The sequence below is a fragment of the Apteryx rowi genome, unplaced genomic scaffold (genome assembly GCF_003343035.1).
Source record: "Apteryx rowi isolate R43461 unplaced genomic scaffold, aptRow1 scaffold_318, whole genome shotgun sequence".
NCBI lineage: Eukaryota > Metazoa > Chordata > Aves > Apterygiformes > Apterygidae > Apteryx > Apteryx rowi.
In genome coordinates this window covers 234,405-254,469 of record NW_020449619.1, presented here as the reverse complement: position 1 = coordinate 254,469, position 20,065 = coordinate 234,405, and the positions used below count along the sequence as shown (strand labels likewise).

General features: G+C 53.7%; 1 protein-coding gene across 2 annotated transcripts in view; it reads right to left on the bottom strand.

Moving 5' to 3' along the window:
* The window catches only part of EPB41L1 (erythrocyte membrane protein band 4.1 like 1), a 39,010-nt gene extending 21,498 nt beyond the window's left edge, over nucleotides 1–17,512 (bottom strand). For both annotated transcript variants that reach the window (XM_026070777.1, XM_026070778.1), the window contains exons 1-12: nucleotides 17,308–17,512; nucleotides 15,572–15,736; nucleotides 11,544–11,648; nucleotides 11,410–11,452; nucleotides 9,953–10,028; nucleotides 9,291–9,509; nucleotides 9,070–9,157; nucleotides 8,457–8,609; nucleotides 7,562–7,659; nucleotides 6,726–6,901; nucleotides 5,912–6,060; nucleotides 2,537–2,728 (exon numbers count right to left, since the gene is read on the bottom strand). In XM_026070777.1, coding sequence (XP_025926562.1) covers nucleotides 2,537–2,728; nucleotides 5,912–6,060; nucleotides 6,726–6,901; nucleotides 7,562–7,659; nucleotides 8,457–8,609; nucleotides 9,070–9,157; nucleotides 9,291–9,509; nucleotides 9,953–10,028; nucleotides 11,410–11,452; nucleotides 11,544–11,648; nucleotides 15,572–15,736; nucleotides 17,308–17,496 — 1,653 coding nt within the window. In that variant the 5' untranslated portion in view covers nucleotides 17,497–17,512. The remainder of the gene's footprint in view (nucleotides 1–2,536; nucleotides 2,729–5,911; nucleotides 6,061–6,725; nucleotides 6,902–7,561; nucleotides 7,660–8,456; nucleotides 8,610–9,069; nucleotides 9,158–9,290; nucleotides 9,510–9,952; nucleotides 10,029–11,409; nucleotides 11,453–11,543; nucleotides 11,649–15,571; nucleotides 15,737–17,307) is intronic.
* Between the last annotated feature and the right edge of the window lie 2,553 nt (nucleotides 17,513–20,065).

Sequence of the window (20,065 nt, the reverse complement as noted above, 5' to 3'; positions counted from 1 at the left end):
CAGAGGGCTCCTGGCCATCCTGCCCAGTGCACGGCTGCCCACTCAAGCTAGCATCATGGGGAGCAGTAGAGCAGAGCCAACCCTTCCTCTGTCCCTACAGCCCCTGCCTTGCCACCAGTCCTGGACCAACACTGACTTTGCTGTGCTGTCTTTTCTGGGCGTACTTAGACAGGATATGCATGCCAGCACTGCTGTGCACCACCTTTCAATGTGCCTAGGTCCAACCATATCAGAACTAGCTCTCAAAGCCCAGCTTTCTTCCACTCAATAATATCTTCTCTTGGCTGCCCTAGGAAACAACTGCCATCATGTAAGAGCTATAAAACTCTGAATGCAAGCAGTACTGAGAGCCCACATCCCTCAAAGGCAGGCAGCACAAAAGGACAGTAAAGGCAGGGGAACCCTGCTTCAATCAGGTGAAAGTCAAACATTTCAAATACATCCAGAGACTGGGTCCTTGGGCCCGAGCAACAGTAACTCCAGCTGAAGTCAAAGGAAAGCATAAGGAATTGCTAAAGACAGCCTGTAGCTGGGTGCCTCCTTGCACCTAGACAAGACAGACACGTGCATAGCGCCCTGCGCCCTGGGCCTCAGCACTGCCTCCTGGGAACCCCAGCATCAGCCACCAGGTCTGCTCCCTTGCTGGGAGTGCAGCCAGCCCTGGGCAGCTTACCCCACCACAACTGCAAAGTGGTGCTTTGTTGGAAGGTCTCTCCCAGGAACACCCATCTCACAGCCTGGAAGAAACGGCCACAGGAGCAGCATTCACGGATAGCCCTACCCTGATGAGGGATCCTGCCCATCACGGGAGAGGACCTGCTCAGGGTGCCAGCGAATGGCTTGGTCTCTGCTTGCAGGGCAGGGACCACCCCTGTTTGCCTGAGAGGCATTAGGCATGGTCCAAAACAGTGAGAGAGAGGGGTGGGGAAAGAAAGGGGATGGTGACAACCTCAGGAGAGGAGACAAGGCTTTTCTGCGTGAAAGACTCCATGCTTAGGGAAGCTCCATGCTCAGATGAAAAATCCTCTAGGGTATCTTCTTCCATCCTCTGTGTCAGCAGGAAAACCCCAGCACCCATAGGGAAAGAGAGAGAGACAGAAAGACAGAAAGACACAGAAAGAGAGAGAAAGAACACATGAGAAGAAATGAAGGAACAAATGGATAGATGGATGGATGGATGGATGAAGAGAGGTCACAGATATTCCAGCTCTAGATCCTCCACTTAGGTATTTGAACTTTACATGGTGGCTTGTAAAACAGATGTGGGGTGAAGCGTCTCTTCCTGTTCTCAAACTCTGTGCTTTGATGAGGGGTTGTGAGCTCCCTCAGCTCACCTCTGCTCCCACACTCCACAGCTCTGGCCAGGGGGAGCCCAGACCAGCCAGCTCTGTATCTCCCATCAGTGCTGGAAATCAGCAAGCACATGTGCATATCACAAATCACCTGCAGAGACCCCCTGGCCCAGCCTCCCTCCCAGAGCCCTGCACCACTCCTAGCAGTGTATCCCTGCTTCCTCTCTTGCTCAGAGAGACCTTCCCAGGACAGAGCCAGGCCATAACACGCTCTGTGTGTGGTGTCCATCCAGTTCTGAAGCCGTGCCAACCAGTGCTGGCACAGGGCTAGCTCCACAGCCCTTGCAGTGGAGAGTTCGCCGAGGTGGGGAGAGCAAGCAGAGAGGGTCTTGCGCTCTTGTCAGCCAGGATGGTAGGGAGACATCCTTGCCACACCGCATGGCCTGAGCCACCCAAGAGCCCACCCCTGCACAGTATCCACACCACACCGCATCCAGCTCTCCTCCAACAGTGATGTGGGGGGCTCTACACAGCTCATCCCCTTCCTCCCTCCTGGTGGAGGAGTGTCCCCAGCTCCAGCCCCACAGGCAACTTCCCTTCACACTCTCAGTGCAGGATATCTCATTGCAAACCCAGCCCCACGGCAGATAAAATGCCAGGAGAGAAGGATGGATGTGCAGGATCCCAGTGCAGCACTGCTCACCTCACTGGTCCTCTTGGCCTGTTGTGCCTGTCCCTCTTGCTGCTCACACCACACAGGTGCCTGGCCCATGAGGGTGCCATGGGGCACCCTCTGTGCAGGCACCTGCTCCCACACTCCCTGTGGTTGCCTGTAGGAGAACACCTGCGCTGGGCACTCCCAAGCAGGACCCCTGGTAGTATCAGGGTGAGAAAGGCCCCAGTCTCACAGGCCAGCGTAGTCACATGCAGCCCAACTCCCAGGAACTCCCAAAACGCAGACCCCAGGAGACGAATGAGAAGTTTGACCCCATGCAGTGCCTGGACATGAGGGGCGATCAGCACCAGTAGCATGCAGCTGGTTAGCTTATGACAAAACTTTGGCAACAGCCCCAGTCAGAGGTCCTCTCCCTCCACCCAGTGTCACCATCACATAATTCCCATGGTCACATCCCACCATGCTCCCACTGGACACCATGGCAGACAGAGAGCTGGAACCCAGCAAACTATGAACACCTCCTGATGAACAACCTGCTCCCCTCCATAAAACAAGTAGCAGAGCAAACCTCTCTGGCCTTCTCCGGGGTTCCCTTTGGTGTTTCATCTTCATGCTTGGGTGAGGAAGAGGCTGGTGAGGAAGGCAGCCTCCTGTCCCGATCCCTGTGAACCAGCTTGCTGTTGGGCTCCTTCAAGGTCCGTTTCAGCTCATTGATGCTGGCCTGATGCTTTAGCAAAACATCTTCTGGCTTGTCTAAAAACTTGGGGAAGGAGAGAGGAAGGTAGCTATGATTAAAGCACTGATTAAGGCAAAGGGGAAGAGCAGGGGCACTAAGGAGGGTTTGCTTCACACTGGGTTTGAATTTAGGGTCTCAAGACCCAACTGAACTGTGTGTCCGAGAACCCTGGTCTGTGAGTCTCACTAGGGTCATTACAGGGAGCAGGAAAAGGGCAGTGAGTGGCAGAATGGACACACCTGGTTTCCCTCCGTGAAGGGGAAAACATGCCCCTTTGGCATCTTGAGCATGGCTTGTTGAAGACAAGCTAAATCAGGCAGGGGAAGAGAGCTGGAGGTTCCTTGAGATCAGCAAGGGGCTGGGCCCCACTGGAAATACCAGCAGCCTCATCTCTGTTGGCTCCCTCCAGTCTGTGCTGCTCTGCAAGGCATGAAGGAACCAAGAGCCTCTAACTCAGCAGGGCAGGAGAGCAGCCAGTCCTCCCAGGAAGAATTTTTGGGACTCTCTCATTGGTATTTATAATAGGGCTCCCTAGAAGTGGATTCCTGTAAATCCAAAGTCAAAGATGTCTGACATGGATCCAAACCTGAATCAGTACGGACCAACTTAGGCCCAAAAACAGTCCAGGAGTGGGATTGGGTCTGGCTTGCTATAGAGAAAACAGCTCAGAGAGCTCAAGTGCAAGGTGAGATGTGGGCTTTAGAACATCCTTTTGTGATGTTACAGGCACTACGATATCTCCCTTGTTCTGCCATAGGGGTGGGCAAAGCAGCTCAGAACAAGAACCCACCCTGACTTCTGCCTCAAGCTCAAACCTGTTTTGAGGTTCGAAAGGAGTCAACTAAAATATCATTCCTTCCCATTATTTCTCCTGGGTGCCACAGCAACAGACCAGAGACCCAAAGGAATCTCATGAAAAGCCCAGCCAAGTTTTTCAGATTCTGAAGACTCAGTAGAATTTGTGAAAAGATTCTCCCAGTCCATCTGCACATCTGAAGCATGCGCCCCACAGCTTGCCCACCTCTAGGCTCGTGGGAGTGTCGGGGAGCACAGGACCATAGGAAACAGCACATGTACATGCAGCGGGAATAAGCAATGAGGCAGACAGTGGAGGGAACACAACCAGGTGCCTGGCTCCATAGTGGATGAGAAGCCAGCCTGCTGGGACACCGTGGCACCCACCACACTGGCTGGGTTTCCTTGCTGTGCTGAGTGGGGATGGCAAGGGCCTGTGCACTGCAAGCACACCGCTAGGGCTACATCTGTCTCCGTCAATAGCTCAAGCAACGATTTAAACCCCGTTGTAAGCAAAGAAGAAACCTCTCTCATAGCAGTTGTGAATTTTAGGCTGGAATGGATCGGCAGACCAGGGCCAGAGGGTCTCTGTCAGCTGTTTCTGATGGAGGGGCTACCACATACACAGGTAATTTGTGAGAGGGTCTGGCAGCCTTTGCAAAGACCTGGTGAGAGTGCAGACTCTCTCTTCTCTGCTCTGCAACATCCCTCTCTAGCAATACTAGTCAAGCTCAGTCCAAGTGACCCTCCACTGCACAGTGGATAATTATGACTGCCTGCCTTTGACAGGTGGATGAAGCAGACGGTGAAGGGATCTCTGTGACTTATTTGCTCAAGGCAGGGCAGAAAGGCAGTGATAGAGCTGAGATCAGATCCCTGCCATTCCTCCTCTGCTGTTTGACCCCAGCTCTCTAAGGAGACAAGACATGCAAACTGCTGCTGGAGCAAGGGATTTCTTGAAAACAGAGCCCATATGCAGGGCATGTGATGTAGACCCCAAACCAGGAAACCCAAAAGCTGAAACCAAGCCAGGGCGTGAAGTCTCGATGTGAAGTAGGAGCAATAGGGTCATTCAGTGCCTGTGCTGCCTCCTCAGTGGGACAGTTAGAGTCACAGGGTTGGACAAAAAGACACAAGGAGAGGACATGGAGGAGTCAGTAACATGAGCAGAAGCCAGGTCTTCCCAGTGGGCCAAGGACTCGGCATGGTGGCCCGTCCATTGTGCCTTGGGAAGGCTCTTGCTCACACACACAATGAAGACTGCCTTACTTAGTGGGATAGAAGATGCTGCTGCATGTGCTCTGTTGCTAGACCCCCAGATGTTTGCCCATTGGGTTTGTCTAGCAGATCAACCCCCCACCTTCATGCATCTTGTATTCCAGTAAATAGGGTGACACGCAGTGTTGCTTTGAGGAGGATGGACAATATGATGCACCAATAAGGACTAAGATACTCCAGAGAAAGAATACCTCCTGCTTGTGCCTGGGGGTTGTTTCCTGCTCCGACTGGCAGCAAAGAAAGGATTAAAAGCAACCAGTAGGGTCAGTCCAGAGAACTTGTCACAAACATCACAGTCAAGTTGAATTTGGATGCCTACACGGGGCCTGGCTGGGCCCCACTGCCCCCAGCCAGGACTCATAGCAGGGCCCCACTGGTATCAGCATAAATAAGCACAGAAGGACTGGAAACCACGCTCCCTGCTCAGCATGGAGGGAAGGGCTAGGGGCTGAAATGGGCTGGGGTACCCTCTGAGCCAGCCCAGGTGGCCAAGGCAGTACATGGACAGGTCACGGCTGCATGCCCACCAGGGTGTGAGCCTGCTCATGGGTACATGTGTCTGGTGTGCCTGGGGGAAGGGTTGCATGCGGATATGCCTCTGCAAGGATGCAGGGAGATCAGAGGGATGGACAGAGACCCAGGCAGCATTCGCTGTGGCTGGGAGCTCTTTGCCTGAACAGCGGTGACCACTGGCACACTTGGTCCTTCCCCTTCCCACACAACAGATTGGGGTCTACTCCAAGACCCAGCCTGGCCACCTCTGCCTGGGGTCAAGCTGGAAGACAGTTTGGAGGGTCCTGTGGGAATCAAGAGTTGCTTCAGGGCAGGAGGCAACAGAAAGCAGAACTGAGCCACTGTGACAGCCCTGTTCCCATTGGTAAGGGCAAGAGAATGGGCCACACCAAGCCTTGTGGTGGAGCGCTGGCTCTAGAAAACCAGGCCCAGAGGTGATCCTTCCTAACTGCAGCCCAGCCTGGAGTTGGGATACAGATCCCTGATGTCTGTGCGCTGGCCTCTCACCTGTCCTCTCTCTCGGGGCAGCCCAGAGGGGTCCAGGCAAGTCCATGTCAGAAGCTGCACTGCAAGACAGCCCACCCCTTAGACTTCAAGGTCCTATGCCCATGAGGTCTGTACCTTCAGCTCTTTGATTTTTGTTGGGGTAGTCACTTCCTCATCTTCTGCCTCAGACCGTCTCCTGCTGCCAAACTCACCATCCTCATCCCGCTTCTCAGCTTCTGCCCCAGCATCGTGATTCTCGCTGACAGATGCTGGGCGCGAGAACTCTGCACATGCAGAAGAGAACCCAGATCACAGACATGCAAGTCATCAGTCCCTGTTCACCCCACCTCCCCAAGCCTTCCGCCCTGGCACAATGGCTCGGAGCAGTTGGCTAAAAAGCCCTGAAAGGATCTGCAGCAGGGAAGACAGGTTCTAGGGCTTGCTGACACTGCCACAGCCCCAAAGTTCAGGCCTCTTCTCCCTTCCTTTGAAATTTACACTTGTCACCAGCCTGGCCTTTACACCCTTCCCCATGTCCTTGCACACCCAGGCTGAGCTAACACTATTATCCCCAACGGAGCTGAAGAGAGCCCCATCTCCCCAGACTGACCCGGGTCCCAGTCCTGGCTTAGCTGAGCCAGCCATGTCTGCATCCCTGCTGCTACTGCACAGACACACAAGTCTGGGCCATCACTTGAGATGGGGACAGGCCCTCTGCCATGGGGATCCAGTCAGGGGCAGCCTACAGGAGTCATCCAATGGACTGCAGCAACCCTGACAGATCCAGCCAGTCCTTTCCCTGCAGAAATGAGCCACAGCAGGACAACAAACTGTGAGCCCACCACACTGAGCCCAGCTGCCCCTCACCCATACAGCCCTTGCCTAACAGCAGCCTCCTCGTTCCCGCTAGCAGATCAATCTCCCTCCCCCTCCCCAATTTGGGGCATACCTCCATCAAGGCTGCGAGACATGGTGTACCGTTTGCTGGAGGAGCGTTCAAAGAAGGGGGCTGGGCGGTCAATGAGGGCACTGGCCTGCCGTGTCTGTGCCTGTGTCCGCCCGCTGTAGCGGAACTTGGAGCCCATCACCAAGAAGCCCTTTGGGGGTGGCTCCGGGGACACCAGCCTGGGGATGAGTTAGGCAACACACAGTTAACAAGTCCACATGGCACTGAGTTGGCCTCCACAGCCCTGTCCCATGCATGCATACAGACTGCAGTAGTGTGGGGCAAAGTCCCAATCCCTCCTCCCTGACAACTTCAAGATCCAAAGCAGAGACGAGAGGTGTGATGAGGAAGAGGAGTTTGCCTCAGCAAGGTGCCAATGGGGAAGGAGGGATGAAGGGGGAATTTAAGGTCCTGATGAGATAAGAACCAAAATGGCAAGGTTTTCCCAGGCAGTGGCAGAGTGGGGCAGACAGCCTCTGCCTTATGGAGCAGACATGGCTCTGGACATGGGAAGGACAACCTAGAGCCTCCCACTCCACGGGGCAGAAAAGGTCTGTGGATGAGAGATGGGTAGAGCCTGCTCCTCTCTGCCCAAAAAAGGCAGAGTAGCCATTCCCACAGGGATATGACGCAGGGGACAGCCCTGGGCATGCAAGGGCAGAGAGGGCTGCTCCTACACATGCTAGGGGTGAGAGGAGGACAGCCAGCTCCTTCCAGGGCAGGGCAGAGGAAGCCCGAGGAAAGCACTGGAGAGTCTCCTGTTTCCCCACATGAACAGGCTGAGATGAGCCACAGGCAGCAGCACGTCTCCCTCTGAGGCATGGAGAAGGTCTCCTCACCTGAAGAAGGTGTGATGCTCTATGCAGACCTTCCATAGACGCTTGGCAGAACGGTGGTTGGGCAGCTTGAAGCCAATGGTGCTCTCAAACTGTTCATACTTGAAGGAGACAGAGACATGCCATTACGGGCAGATCCTGCTCTAAAGGACACAATGGGAGGGGACCTGCCTCACCAAGGCCCTCAGGTTCCCCTAGCAGGAGCCATGGCCATGCAATAATATATTCTTCAAACCAGCACTGAGAAGGTCCACGACCAGCACTGCTGGATGAGGGGATCCATTCTTCCACCTACACTTCTAGCCTAAGCACTTTCTGCAACTGTAAATGGCTTTTCAGTTCAAGAGACATTTCCTCAAGAAATAAAAAAATTTTAGTTTGTTTTGGTGAGACAGATTTACTCTCTCCACTTTAGATGTACTTTCCTTGCTTTCCTCTCCTCTGCTAAACAAGTGAGGAGAAATGTGTTCTCCCATCAGTGCATATAAAAGTAAAAAGAGTAAAATTTAAGAGGGAAAATGTTTATAGAAAATTAAAGAAAAAAATATCAAAAATTGTTCTGAAACCCCCTTCCTGGGCAATATCCAAATGCCAAAGGGGTCACAGCACCCAGGGAACCTGGGGAGAGGTGTACAGGGTGCCATCAGACCTGCTGAAGTGCTCCGGCCAAAGTCACTTTTTCAGCGAGAAAATAAGAGACCCAACAAGAAAACACTTGCTGACAACCCCCATTTGCCAAAGGAGCTGTGCTTTCTTGGCTAGCCATGGCCATTAACTTGGGAACTGCTGGGGCAGAGACTGGAGCAAGGTCAAGACCTCCCCATCAGGCACAACCCTGTTACAGGAAAAGTAGGTATCCTGCCCCACTCTTGGACCACGTGGAGTCCATGGCACCCACCTCACCAGGGCGGATCTTGATGTAGAAATTGCTCCTCTTGTAGGAAATTTTGAGGATCTTGGGCCAGGCAAAGCGGTTGATCCTTAGCCTGTCCCTGTAGATGAGGAGGCCGTTGGCACAGACGCCCAGCATGATGTCAATGCCTTCCGAATCCTGGAGGGGGAGAGAGAGACAGGTGGAGACTGCTCAGCCACCCAGTAAGGACCAGTCCAGTCTGGAGTCCACCTTACATTATGGTGTCATATTCCCTCCCATTAGCTGCTCTGATACATGGGACTGGCTGGCAGAGAGGAATGACACCACTTAGCTTTTGTGCTTATGCTTATGGGGCACCCCACCTGCACAAAAGGGCTTCACATTTAAACTCTTCTCCACATTACTGCACTGACAGTATAAAAACAGCGTGGGAGCTACAGACACTACAGTACTCCCAGGCATCAGGACATTGAGGAGCCCCAGCAAGCTGTGGGATGGGAGTGAAGAAGGAGGAGGAAGCAGAAGAGAAGTGTGACTGTGGGAGGAAGGGGCTGTGCAGGGAGGAGTGTGCCAGGACAGGGCAGGACAGAGCCCAGCCCCTGGCCACGGCCCTCCCCCAGCTTCACAGCACCAGTACCTTGGCATGGTGCAGGTCCACTCCATACATGGAGAGCTTCTTTGCATTTTCCAGGAAGTGGATCTCTGCTTCGCCTGGGGTCATGCCCCTGCGGAGAGACAGACAGAGAGGAAAATGTGACCAGGAGCCCCAAGGGATGTAGGTCAGCACTCTGGTGCCTTCCCTCACTGCCAGCTGCCAAGAGCTGCCCCCAGCCAGCCCCATTCCTTCCTGTGGCTCACCGGTAGGTCTTGTGCAGCTCCATGATGCGCTCCTCCAGCTCTCGAGTCTGGTTAGGGGCAAAGCGGAGCTCACTCACATAGTTGCCCACGTGCTCCTCAGCATCATAGTCCCCCAGCTCAGCTTGCACGGCGTAGGAGCCCAGCAAGGCATGCGTGACGAAGGAGCAGGGCAGGCGCCCCGTGATAATGTCTGCACGGAGCTGCAGGCACAGGTAGTATCTGCAAGAGGAGGAGTCAGAGGGTAAGAGCGGGTGAAGGCATGCGCTTTCCAGAGAGCCATGCAGACATGCTGTGCAGGCTGGACCTCTCTGGTGAGGGATGTTACAAAGAAGGCACCCCCACCTTGCACTGCTCCCTGCAGGGATTGCCCCCTCTCACCTCCCACCGCGGCCTTCTCGGTCCCTTATGAGACCTACTCACCCACTGCTCTGCATGTGATTTACACACCCCCATCCCACCCTCTGCACACAGGGTAGACAACAAATCCTCCCCCAGGCCATCTTCCCTGGCTGCCCACACCAACATCTTTGCTTAGCACTGCCCTTCCACACATCCAACACATGCTCCCACACGACCCTTCAGGAAGTTGCCCAGTGAGCCTTCCCAACAGGCATACGTGGGTCCTGTGCAGTGTGTGATGAGCCCCTGAGAACTGTCCTCACCTCGTGATGTCCTCCGTGAGCTGGGCAGGGTCAGGAGGGTAAAATTTAACTGTGAAGGCAAAGTTCCAGGGTCCACCTAGCAAGGGGAAGAGAGAGGTAAGGGCAGTGCCCCTGCTGGGTGCAAGCACACATCAGACATCTCTTTCACTCCTGCTCATGGACATACAGGAATATCCTAAGGGTCTCAAGGGTAGGCCTTGTTCACCCCAGGCCAACACAGGGCAGGACAAGGGGACTCCAAAAGCTGTTTGGAGAAGGAAGATTAACCCCTGGGAGACTGCGCAGCTTCCAGATGCTCTGGACACTCAATGAGCCAGACACTAGCATGATTCGGTTAATACTCCCCAAACAGCTCGGGAGAGAAAAGCATCACAAGTCTGGGAGCTTTGGCTCAACTCCCTTCATGAAGAAAATCCCACTGCCACAGCAAAAGTCTCACATGTTCCAGTAAGGTGACACTGTGGGCAACGGTCCTCCTGCCACCCCAGTGCATGGTCCACGAGACATCGCAAGCAAAGGCCCTCCTGCACACCAGTACTTGACCCAGCAAGCCCGCCCCAACCTGTTCCACCACCCTCATCCTCCTTGGCCAGGGCACATGGGGATGGCACCTGCAGAGGGACCAGGTATCAGCCCCTCCACTCTCGGCTCTCTGACGGTGCAGACACGGTCCTTTGCCCCAGAGCCTGACTCCTTGTGGCTGTCAGAAGAGCAAGAGCGAAGGCAGACAGGACCATCCAGGTGCTAATGGACAGCTGAACGGGCAATGACACCCCTGTGCCCAGGGCAGTTGCCACAGGTCCCCTCCAGGGCAGGTGGGGAGGGGACATGTCAGAGGGGCCTTTCTCCAACAGCCAGTGATGCTGGCAGACTGGGATCAGAGGTGCTGGTGGCTCATCTCAGCCCATACTCTCAGAGCGGGCTCTGCAGCGGAAAGGGGAGGCCTGCTCTTGCCACCAGCCTCGCTTCACTCTCTGCTCCTGGCGCTGATGTCACCTCAGCACTGGAGCTCATCAGAGTCTCCCACAAGCTGATCTTCTGCCATATTGATAATTTAAATCAGCTTGTGGAAGAATCCAGTGAAGTCAGAGCAGTGTGACTGGGGAGGACTGCACAACAGGGATGGGGCGAGGGACAGGAAGGGGAAGGAGCAAAGAGGGAAGACTTCCTGTCACAGCAGCTAAGTCATCGTGTTGGCCCAGTTTGCAGCCATGATCTCCCAGGCATCCTATACTCAGCTCCCTCAGAGTGCCAGGCTCCCAGGCTGTATCTCTGCTCCTTGTTTCTTTACATCAGCCAGGGATCTGAAACCTACCAAGGGCACAGAGTTACCACGGCAAATGGCAGTGAGGGCTCAGCCAAGCTGCAAGCCATGGCTGGGACCAAGCTGACTGGGAGCCCAGCGGGCAGTGGGGAGCCCCAAACCCAGAGAGGAACAACCCTCCCCGGCCACTTACTGCGGATCTGCTTCTTGATCTCTTTGGAGGGGTCCAGCCAGTTCTGAAACAAGGAGAGGTCACATTAGGGAGGGGGTGAAGGGCCAAGTGCTGGGGAGGGAGCAACCTGCAGAGTGAGACCCTCTCACACTCACCTTCTGGCTGTCCGAGTCGCAGAAGGTAAGGCCAAAGTAATCCTTCTCCAGGAGGTTGAGGTGCTCACACACCATGTCAAAGAGGACTTGGCCTCGGGCATGCTTCTGCAGGAGACACAGATAGGCAGGGGAGCAAGAGAGAAGCAGGGGCAGGCCACAAGCAGGCTTTATCTGTGCTTCTTCAGACCTGGCAGATCAAGGCAGCAGCTGCTGGGCCCAGGAAACCTCCACCCTCACCTGCCTCCAAGTGCCCCATCCATGTTTCCGGACCATGCCAGGAGGTAGGAAGCACTGCAGGGGGAGAGCAGCCACTGTGGCCCTCCTGGCTAAGGGCAGCATCATCTCTCCAGGTCACTACTGGAAAACTGCAGAATTGCCTTCAAGAACAGCTCTTTTTCCTCAGAAAGAGCTCAGCCTGGGCCCCTTCTCCACCATGGCTGGCTCCTGGAATTGCCATCCTGAATGCTAGCTCCCCAACACCCCACACTCCCAGAGTCACAGGAACCCTATTCAGCCCCACACACTCAGGCCATCTCTTGCCCACAGACTGCAAGCAGCATCACCATAGCACAGACCTGCACATGGCAGGCTGCAGGCCCCATGTCACCTCAGGAAATGGTGATACCAAACCAGAGCAGGGTCAAGGTACCCAGGTATCTTTGGATAGCTGAGACAAACATGCCACAGAGCTCATGGTAGATGACACTACCTGTAGGACAAGCTCCTTCCTGATGCCCTCTGGCAGGGGCTGGCTGGCTCCTGAACCATGACAGGATAGAGGAGAGGCAAAAAGAGCCTGAGCCATGCACCGTGATGGAGGATGTCCTCATTATCTGGTCCTTAAAATTCTCCTGTACATCTTCCATTCATTACTTGTGGCAGTGAGTCCCAGCTATTGCTTATGGAGATGGAAGAATTACTTCTTTGACATGCCCATTTGTTTCTCCCATATTTACAGCCTCCTAGTCCATGTATTTTCAGACTGGGAGCTCCCGATCTCCCGTCTCAGAAGTATCCTGTTTCACAAGTACCTTTACCAAGCACCCTGCACACTGAGGTCCAGGGCATCATTCTCCCACAGAAATCTGTATGACTTCAGCACTCACTGCCTCAGAGACCTCACTTCTAAGCTGTTCCTCATCTGGAAATCAGCAGTTTCAGTCACCATTTCTGGATCTTCTTCTCTTTCCTGCTGAACCAAGATTTGAAGACAGGGGTTCTACACACCATGTGATGCATGTAGGGTCTCATATTGAATGGTTTCACTTTCCTTTTTGGCTGTTTTTTTTGTTGTTGTTTTTTTACAGAATTAAGCATTAACATCCCTTTTATGCAGGTAAGGCAAAAATTCTTTCAATCAGGCCCAAGGGAAAGAAAGAACTTCAGCAGAAGCCTTTCTTTGCAAAACAATTCTTTCTCTCCTCTACACCCCAAATGACTTTTTTACAGTGCAAAAGCTCCCTGTTAGTTGAATCAACCCCCATCCTTTGCATTGCAACAATGGAAAGCTTGGCTTTACTGTGAATACAGCTCCACACATCCCAGTTCGCTGCCAACCTCATGCACTGGAAACAAAATCAGACTAGAAACAAGGCCCAACAGAAGCCAGGACAGTAATGCACTGCTTTTCCTAAGCTCTATGAGCAGTATTGTTCTGCTAACGAAGCAGCTGGTGATTCTACAACATGCATTTTGGTTTGCATGCAGGTTTTGCTACGCAAATATTAATGGGCGATTTGGGAGAAGGACAACAAAACCATGTGCTATGCCAAGGCTTAGGGACATTGGTCTTTCTAGCCTCGTGAGCTCATTTCAGTCACTATAGTGATGTGCTCCATTTATTGTTTGAGAGGGCTTTCATCTTTGTGACTATCAATCTTTCCACAGTCACTAAAGCTCTTTGTGACAAATTTCACTGTTAAAGTGACAGTTAGGGCTGCAGGAGCACTGAGATCAAAGGACCTGCTTCCAGTATGGCAATCCAGGGGCCAGACCCCCCGACTGCCAGCTGCCTTGAGGCACTCACTATTCCCATGCAACCATGGAAAGCATACAGCCACGTTTCTTATGTTCATTAATCCTATGCAGTCGAGACCTCCAAGAGCCAGGACCTGCATACAGATCCAGGTCTGCTGTACCCAGGCAGCTCCTGAGCCACTGCTACTCCCATTGGGGAACAAAAATCCATTCACCAGTGGCAATTGCAAAGGTCTCCCTGACAAAGGCACAAGGATTTCTATTTATGAAGAGTCTCAGCTTTTGCTTTTTTAAAGCAAAGTTCCTAGTCCTCCTAACAGAAAAGATGTCCCTCCCACTAACAACATGACATAGGTCAAAGAAGTGCTGTCTTCCTGAGTCTGCAGGCAGGAGACAGCGACAAGTGCTGGGGCAGAAATGGGCATTCCAGCAAACACCCCTCTCATCCTAGTTGGCTCTCTCACCTTACCTGGGTCACAGAGCCATCCCTCCATCCGCTTTCAGCAGAAACTAGCCCAAAATCTAGCCTTGAATTAATCCTTGCTTTCCCCAGACCTGTTCTATGAGGGACAATGAGCTGAAAGAGTGGTCACCATACAGACAGCAGTTGAACAAGCACTGCAGCAAGCTCCTAGTGTGAACAAGGCCACTGGCAAGTGCCATTCCCAGGCAGGTGCCAGAGCTGCTCTGCAATGTCATGGCAGTGTCACACAGCCAGCCAGCCTCCTTGCTCCCTGCCCTGCGATGCCGGGGAAATCGGCTCGCTCACGCACACCCCCACTCCACACTTGCTTGTGCACACTCCCACTAGACTCACAACGCTACACAAACAGCAGGCAGCGTATGCACAGAGCGCCATGTGTCAGACCATCTTTCTGGGCCCACTAAACCACATGCGCACATAGGGATGCATCCTTGTTTACACACAAATACACACACACACGAGCACGCTGCTTCCAGATGCTGATACACCTCACCAAATGGTCCCTGGCTAGCCAGTTTTATGGGGAGGGACAGCCAGGACTGCAAGATGAAAACAGAGAGGATGGAGTGAGGTGCAGTTTGTAACACTGCCAAAATGCATGTGGATCTGTGTGTGTATGCACATAAACATGTCTGTGCCTGTCCCTGGCTGCATGAGCTGAGTCGGTCTGTGCATGTTGGTCTCTTCGCACAGACACATGCACACACATCTTTTGCCTTGGCACACAGGACAGCAAACATGCTGTGCTCTTGGGGTGTCAACAGATACACTGGCATATATAGACATGTGTCATGCACATATTTTTAGGCAGAGCTCTATCCTCCACCTATTAAGCTCCCACTTTTTAAATGTTTTTCCTATAGCTAGTGGCTAGGCTGAAATTCCCTGCTAGGGTCTGTCTTTCCAGGTTTTTTTTTTTTTTTTTTTTTTTGAAAAGTTCAACTTAAATGGCCATTTCTGTGGATGAAGCTTGCAAATGGAGAATCATTTTCTCTACATTAGATTAGAATTATTTTCTATATAAAAAACTTTCCTTGGAGGAGCCCTGACATCTGGGTACTTGCTGGAAGCCAGCATAACTCCTCTTGCCCTAGGCTTGGAAGGGTTCCCGGGCCGAGACTTGGCTCCAACATATCCTGAAGCTTCTGTACAGAGCAATCTGAATGTATGCATGCAGGTGGGCAAGTGCACCTATGGCACCCTTCTCCTGTGAGCCTGCTCCTCCACAGTGCCACAAACTTGCAGCTGGAGCAAGGCGGCACACGGCATGGCAGGGGAGTTCTCCCCAGCGCCTCCCAGACCGCATTCATGCCTGAGCAGAGCAGGAACTATGTGCCCTAACAGGGAACCCAGCAGGGCTGCTGCAGCCGCAACCAGACTGTCACACTGAGGAGCCTAGGGACTCTGCATCCTTCAGATGAGCCTGCCAAAGTCTCTTCTTTGGCCCAAAGCACCGAGCCTCCCCAGTGATACCCTGATGATGAAGGATGCCAAAGGGGACAGCAGCCCTTGGCCGCCTGGGAGAGAAAAGGCCGAGCACCTCTGAGGGCCCTAACCTGGGACTTACCTCCACTTCGCACTCATACTCGGAGGCATCGAGCAGGGTCACTCTGCAGAGGGCACTCTTGACTTTCTTGGTGATTTTCTGGGGTGATTTCTGGGTCTTGCTGGGTGTTGTTTTATCAGAGAGCCCATCTGTTTCGCTGTAATCCTTCTCCTCCATTTCTGTGCCCTGGAGGGCAAGAGGCACATAGTGTTACCCTGCACCCACTGCCAGGATGGCAGCTGGGGGAAAGCCCTGAGGACAGGCAGGGAGACAAGGGCAGCCAAGCAGGGGCATGAGCTCCCAACAGTTGACAGAAGAAGACAACCCTCTCCTTCTGCCCCTCAGGGACATGGGAAAGGGAGAAGGGCCACAGGTCCAGCTTTCCGGGCTCTACCACATAGGCCATGCAAGCATAGCCCTCTCCTTGGTTGCTTGAAGCCAAGAATGCAGGAGACCAAGGAGCTGTGGTGGCATGCCTGGTTTGTGAGCGCTCAGCATCACTGCCACATGCCAAGGCAGGAGGGGACTTCTGAAAAAATGACACTCATGAGCTTAATGTCAATTCAGCACCTGAGACCACCATGCTAAACTGTCTTGTTCAGCGAGCAGGGACAAGACATCATTGCATTCCCTTAGCAGGATGGAGCTAAGTCTCCTCTGCTTTGCTGGTTGGTCCAGCCTGGCAGTGTCAATCTTAGGGTAAAGCAGCTGCTCCCAGTTCTGCCAGGGACAGTTGGTTTCTGAGACATTAGGCTACCTGCTTCCTTCTCCCTCTCTTGGTTTGGATACCATGGCAGTGCCATTTCTAGTATAATTAGGGCATTAGTCTTTGGGCTCCAGTACTCTTTCTTTTACCTGTCCTCCTATTCACAAAGTGCCACCACTTTGTAAAGACTTGCACAGTGAGCTGGGTGGTAGCCAGGCTGAAGGAACAGCCAGCAGAGTTTATCTGCAGCAGTGGTCTTATGGGGCTAATCTCCTGAAAGTGCTCCTGGGGGTTGTTGTAGGCCTAAAGCATGGGACAGCACAGGACTCCCTGCAACAACTGCACAGGAGCAAGGATGCAGCAAGGGGGAGCACTGGTGCACAGAGCCATGGCACATCACCTCCATCTGCTGTGCCCTGTAGGCCTCTTGCACGCATGCACGGGCTATATGTATGGACTCACAGCTCGGCACAGGAATCGCAGCAGGCAAATTTTGGGGAAAGGGACCGTGCAGCTCCCCATACTCTGCTTGCAGGCCCCATGGCTGGATAGCCCTGCACCCCACTCCCTAGGAGGGGACGGCACATGTCATTCCCGAGGAAGGACAAGAGGCTGCAGAGCCAAGACATGGAGGATGGCTCTGAAGAAAGCTACATCTTCACGCGCAGGGCCTGGCACATAGTGGTCTGGGGCCCACCCAGACCCAGCATGCCCACCTTATCTCTCTGCAGGCAGCAGTTTTTTGTGGACGAATTTAGTGCTGGAACCAGGTGACTGCCAGGTTTGGGACAACAACACTTGGGGAGCCAGTGCCAGACTCTCCCTTGCCACTCTGCCCAGGCTCCTCTGCTCTGCTCTGTGAAGATTGGGCTAGTGTGGGGAAGGACCTGCCACCAGCTCTGCTCCCTAGTGCTGTTGGGACTGGCTACCAAAGGCTTCTGGGCAGTGGACACTGTCCCCTGCAGACCAGAGGGATTCTCCTCATGATGGTCATCCAGATCCACAATCTTTCCCTCCTCTGGCCCACACCTCCTGGCTGTCGCCTACTCACCAGCTCTGCATTTTGGGAGTCAGGCTGGGCCGCAGGCTTCTCGTTGGCCTCAGCCTCCCGGCTGTTGGCCATGGGTCCGGGGCTGGCAGCCATGGCAGTGGGGCCAGGGGTGGCTGCCTCCAGCTGCTGCTGTGGGGCCTCCTCCTGCACATTCTTCACATCCGAATCGGGGCCCGTCTCCATCGTCATGACTGCTACTCAGTCTGCCCTGGCACAGGTATGAGAGAGAGACAGAGAAAATGAACAGTCAGTCCAGCCTTCATCCCAACCTCCAAGCTTGAGGGACTGGAGCACACAGGGATGAAAAATGCAAGCTGGGAAGACGGAGGCCCTGGAGCCCTTTGCTGCATGCACGAACCTACGGTGTGTCCCTGGCTGATCCCCGCCGAACAGCACTGCTGGCCACCTGGCTCATGCTGCTTCTTGCCTGTGGCAGACTGCTGCTGTGCAAAGGGCCAGCAGTCTCTGGGACTCTGAGTCTCAGGGACAAGGGACAGGTCTCCCCAGAGAGATGTGGGAAGGACACTCCGAATGAAATGCTGGAAGCCTCTGATCCAGGCTGACAAGCAATGTGGGATGCCAGAATTTCACGCTCAGTTGAGCCAGAGAAGTAGAGCCCATACAAACACCAAGTTTGAAAGTGTATGCTCCCTGCCCGCTGAGGCCAGCTTACAGCTGGCAGGCCCAGCATGTCCCCATCTGGTGCCACAGGGGCCCAGCAAGGTGGTGACCATGGCTGCACCCAAAGAAGGGGATTAGCAGGTTAGAGCACAAAGACAGCAGGACCCCTCCTGCTCCCAGAGCCCACACAGAGGGCTCCACCTCACCCACAGCCAGGATGGAAAACTATCCCTGCCCTGTGCCAGCACACACTGAACCCCTCAGCACTGGGGCACCGAGCTGCCCCCACCATGACACACAAGGGTGCACGCTGCCTGCACTAGCTGAGGCTAATCCTCTGTACTCGGTGCAACGAAGGAGCAGGAACTCTCCAGTTTCAAACACTGAGCTATCAAAACCCTGCATGCAAGAGCCCTTTTGGGGCAGCCCACACCTCATACAGGGCCACTGCCTTTTGAATAGAATTATATTTAATTCAGAGGCTCTGATGACTTGAAGGTCCCTGGGACAGGAAGGATGCACAAAAGTGCCACTGAATAAACACCGCTACGGAGGGGAGCTGGGCACAGCAATGAGAGCAGAGAGTAGGGCTCACCCCCAGTGCTGGGCAGAAGAGAAGGCTTGGCCATGCCCAGCCTGTTCCCCATCACTGGGATCTTTGGTACCTTTAGAAGAATTTTTACAAATGGAGGGGATTTTTCTGGGATGAAAGATCAGGCTGTGAATCAGGTAAAAGGGCTGCATTATCATAGGAATTTGCAAACATTGACAACTCTGTATATTGCATCCGGGATGGTTGTTTTTTCCCCTCTGGAATTCCCACCAGAGCAAACGAGCTGGGTTCCCACAGCCTCGCAGCCCAGATCTTGTGTGGCAGGCAGGGACAGCAAAAACCTGCCTCTACTGCCACTGCCTCTGCTAGAGCAGTCTCACCATCTCTCCTGCACAAGATGCCAACACAAAACCACCAGCCAAGAGTAGGGAAGGGAGATACAATTTCAGAGCTTACTGATCCTGGCTTCAGGTGCTCAGTAAAAAACATATTTTTGAATCCTTTATGCTCTTCTTGTCCTGTACACACATTCTGCCATCTGCATTACAGTATCATCTACCCAAGCAAAAGCACTCAGCAGCTTTACTGAATGCAGCCGAGAGCAAATTAAGAGAACAAATCTGCTGGTGCGGACGCCTCTAGCCAGGCCTTACTGTAAGGAGTAGGAAGCGGAGAAACTGAGGCACAGAGCCCTGTTCTTTGTTCCTGCCAGTGCCACCAATGATCCTTAACCAGGGAAGTGGCCAGCACTGCTGACAGCAAAACAAGACGGTGGCAAGTGAGACAGCCCCTCTGCTCATCTCATGCACAAATGATCTGAGTGCATGGCTCAAGGCTGCATTAAAGATGGACACAGCGTGCACTCTCCCGTGGCAATCATGAAGCTGCACAGCCCACACGACACCACTGGCTCTTGACCCGTCCAGCCCTGCTGATCTGCAAAAGCAGTGGGACTGGCAGGGCCTCCCTGGAAATGAGCCACTGCATACACGAGACATCGAGCACCCTCTGCACTTGTCACCCGTTGGTCACACAGGGCTGGTCACACACCCCCAGCTCCCTGCTGCTGGGCTCTTTGGGCCATGTGCCAGCCTTGAGGCATCAGCAGGCAATAGCTGCAAAGTGCATTTGCACTGAGCAATGGGCAGGAAGGATTCCCAGGCTCTCAGTGACCAGCCAGGGACAGGGAGCACTTGGAGGGCTATCACTGCTTCTGGAAGATGGGAGAGCTGGCTCAGTTGACAGCATGCTGCCAACAGTCACGTCACCTACCCGTCCCACATCACAGCCACATGAACAGCGTTGAGCAAGTGTTTATAACAGCAAATTGGGGGAAAACCTGCAACTTGGAGCATCAAACCTCACATGGGATACTTCTGATCTTCATGTCTGAAATCACAACCCACGTCCCCTGGCTGTGTAGGTCGGAAGCCTGCTTCTCCCAGGATTCACCTCCTCGCAGGTTCACTTGCCAGGGAACAAGGACTGTTGGTCAAACTACTCTAGGTTTTTACCCCAGCCACCAGTAGCACTTCCCCACACTAATGTAGAAGGGAGTGAGGTTTGCAGGACAGCTCAGCATCA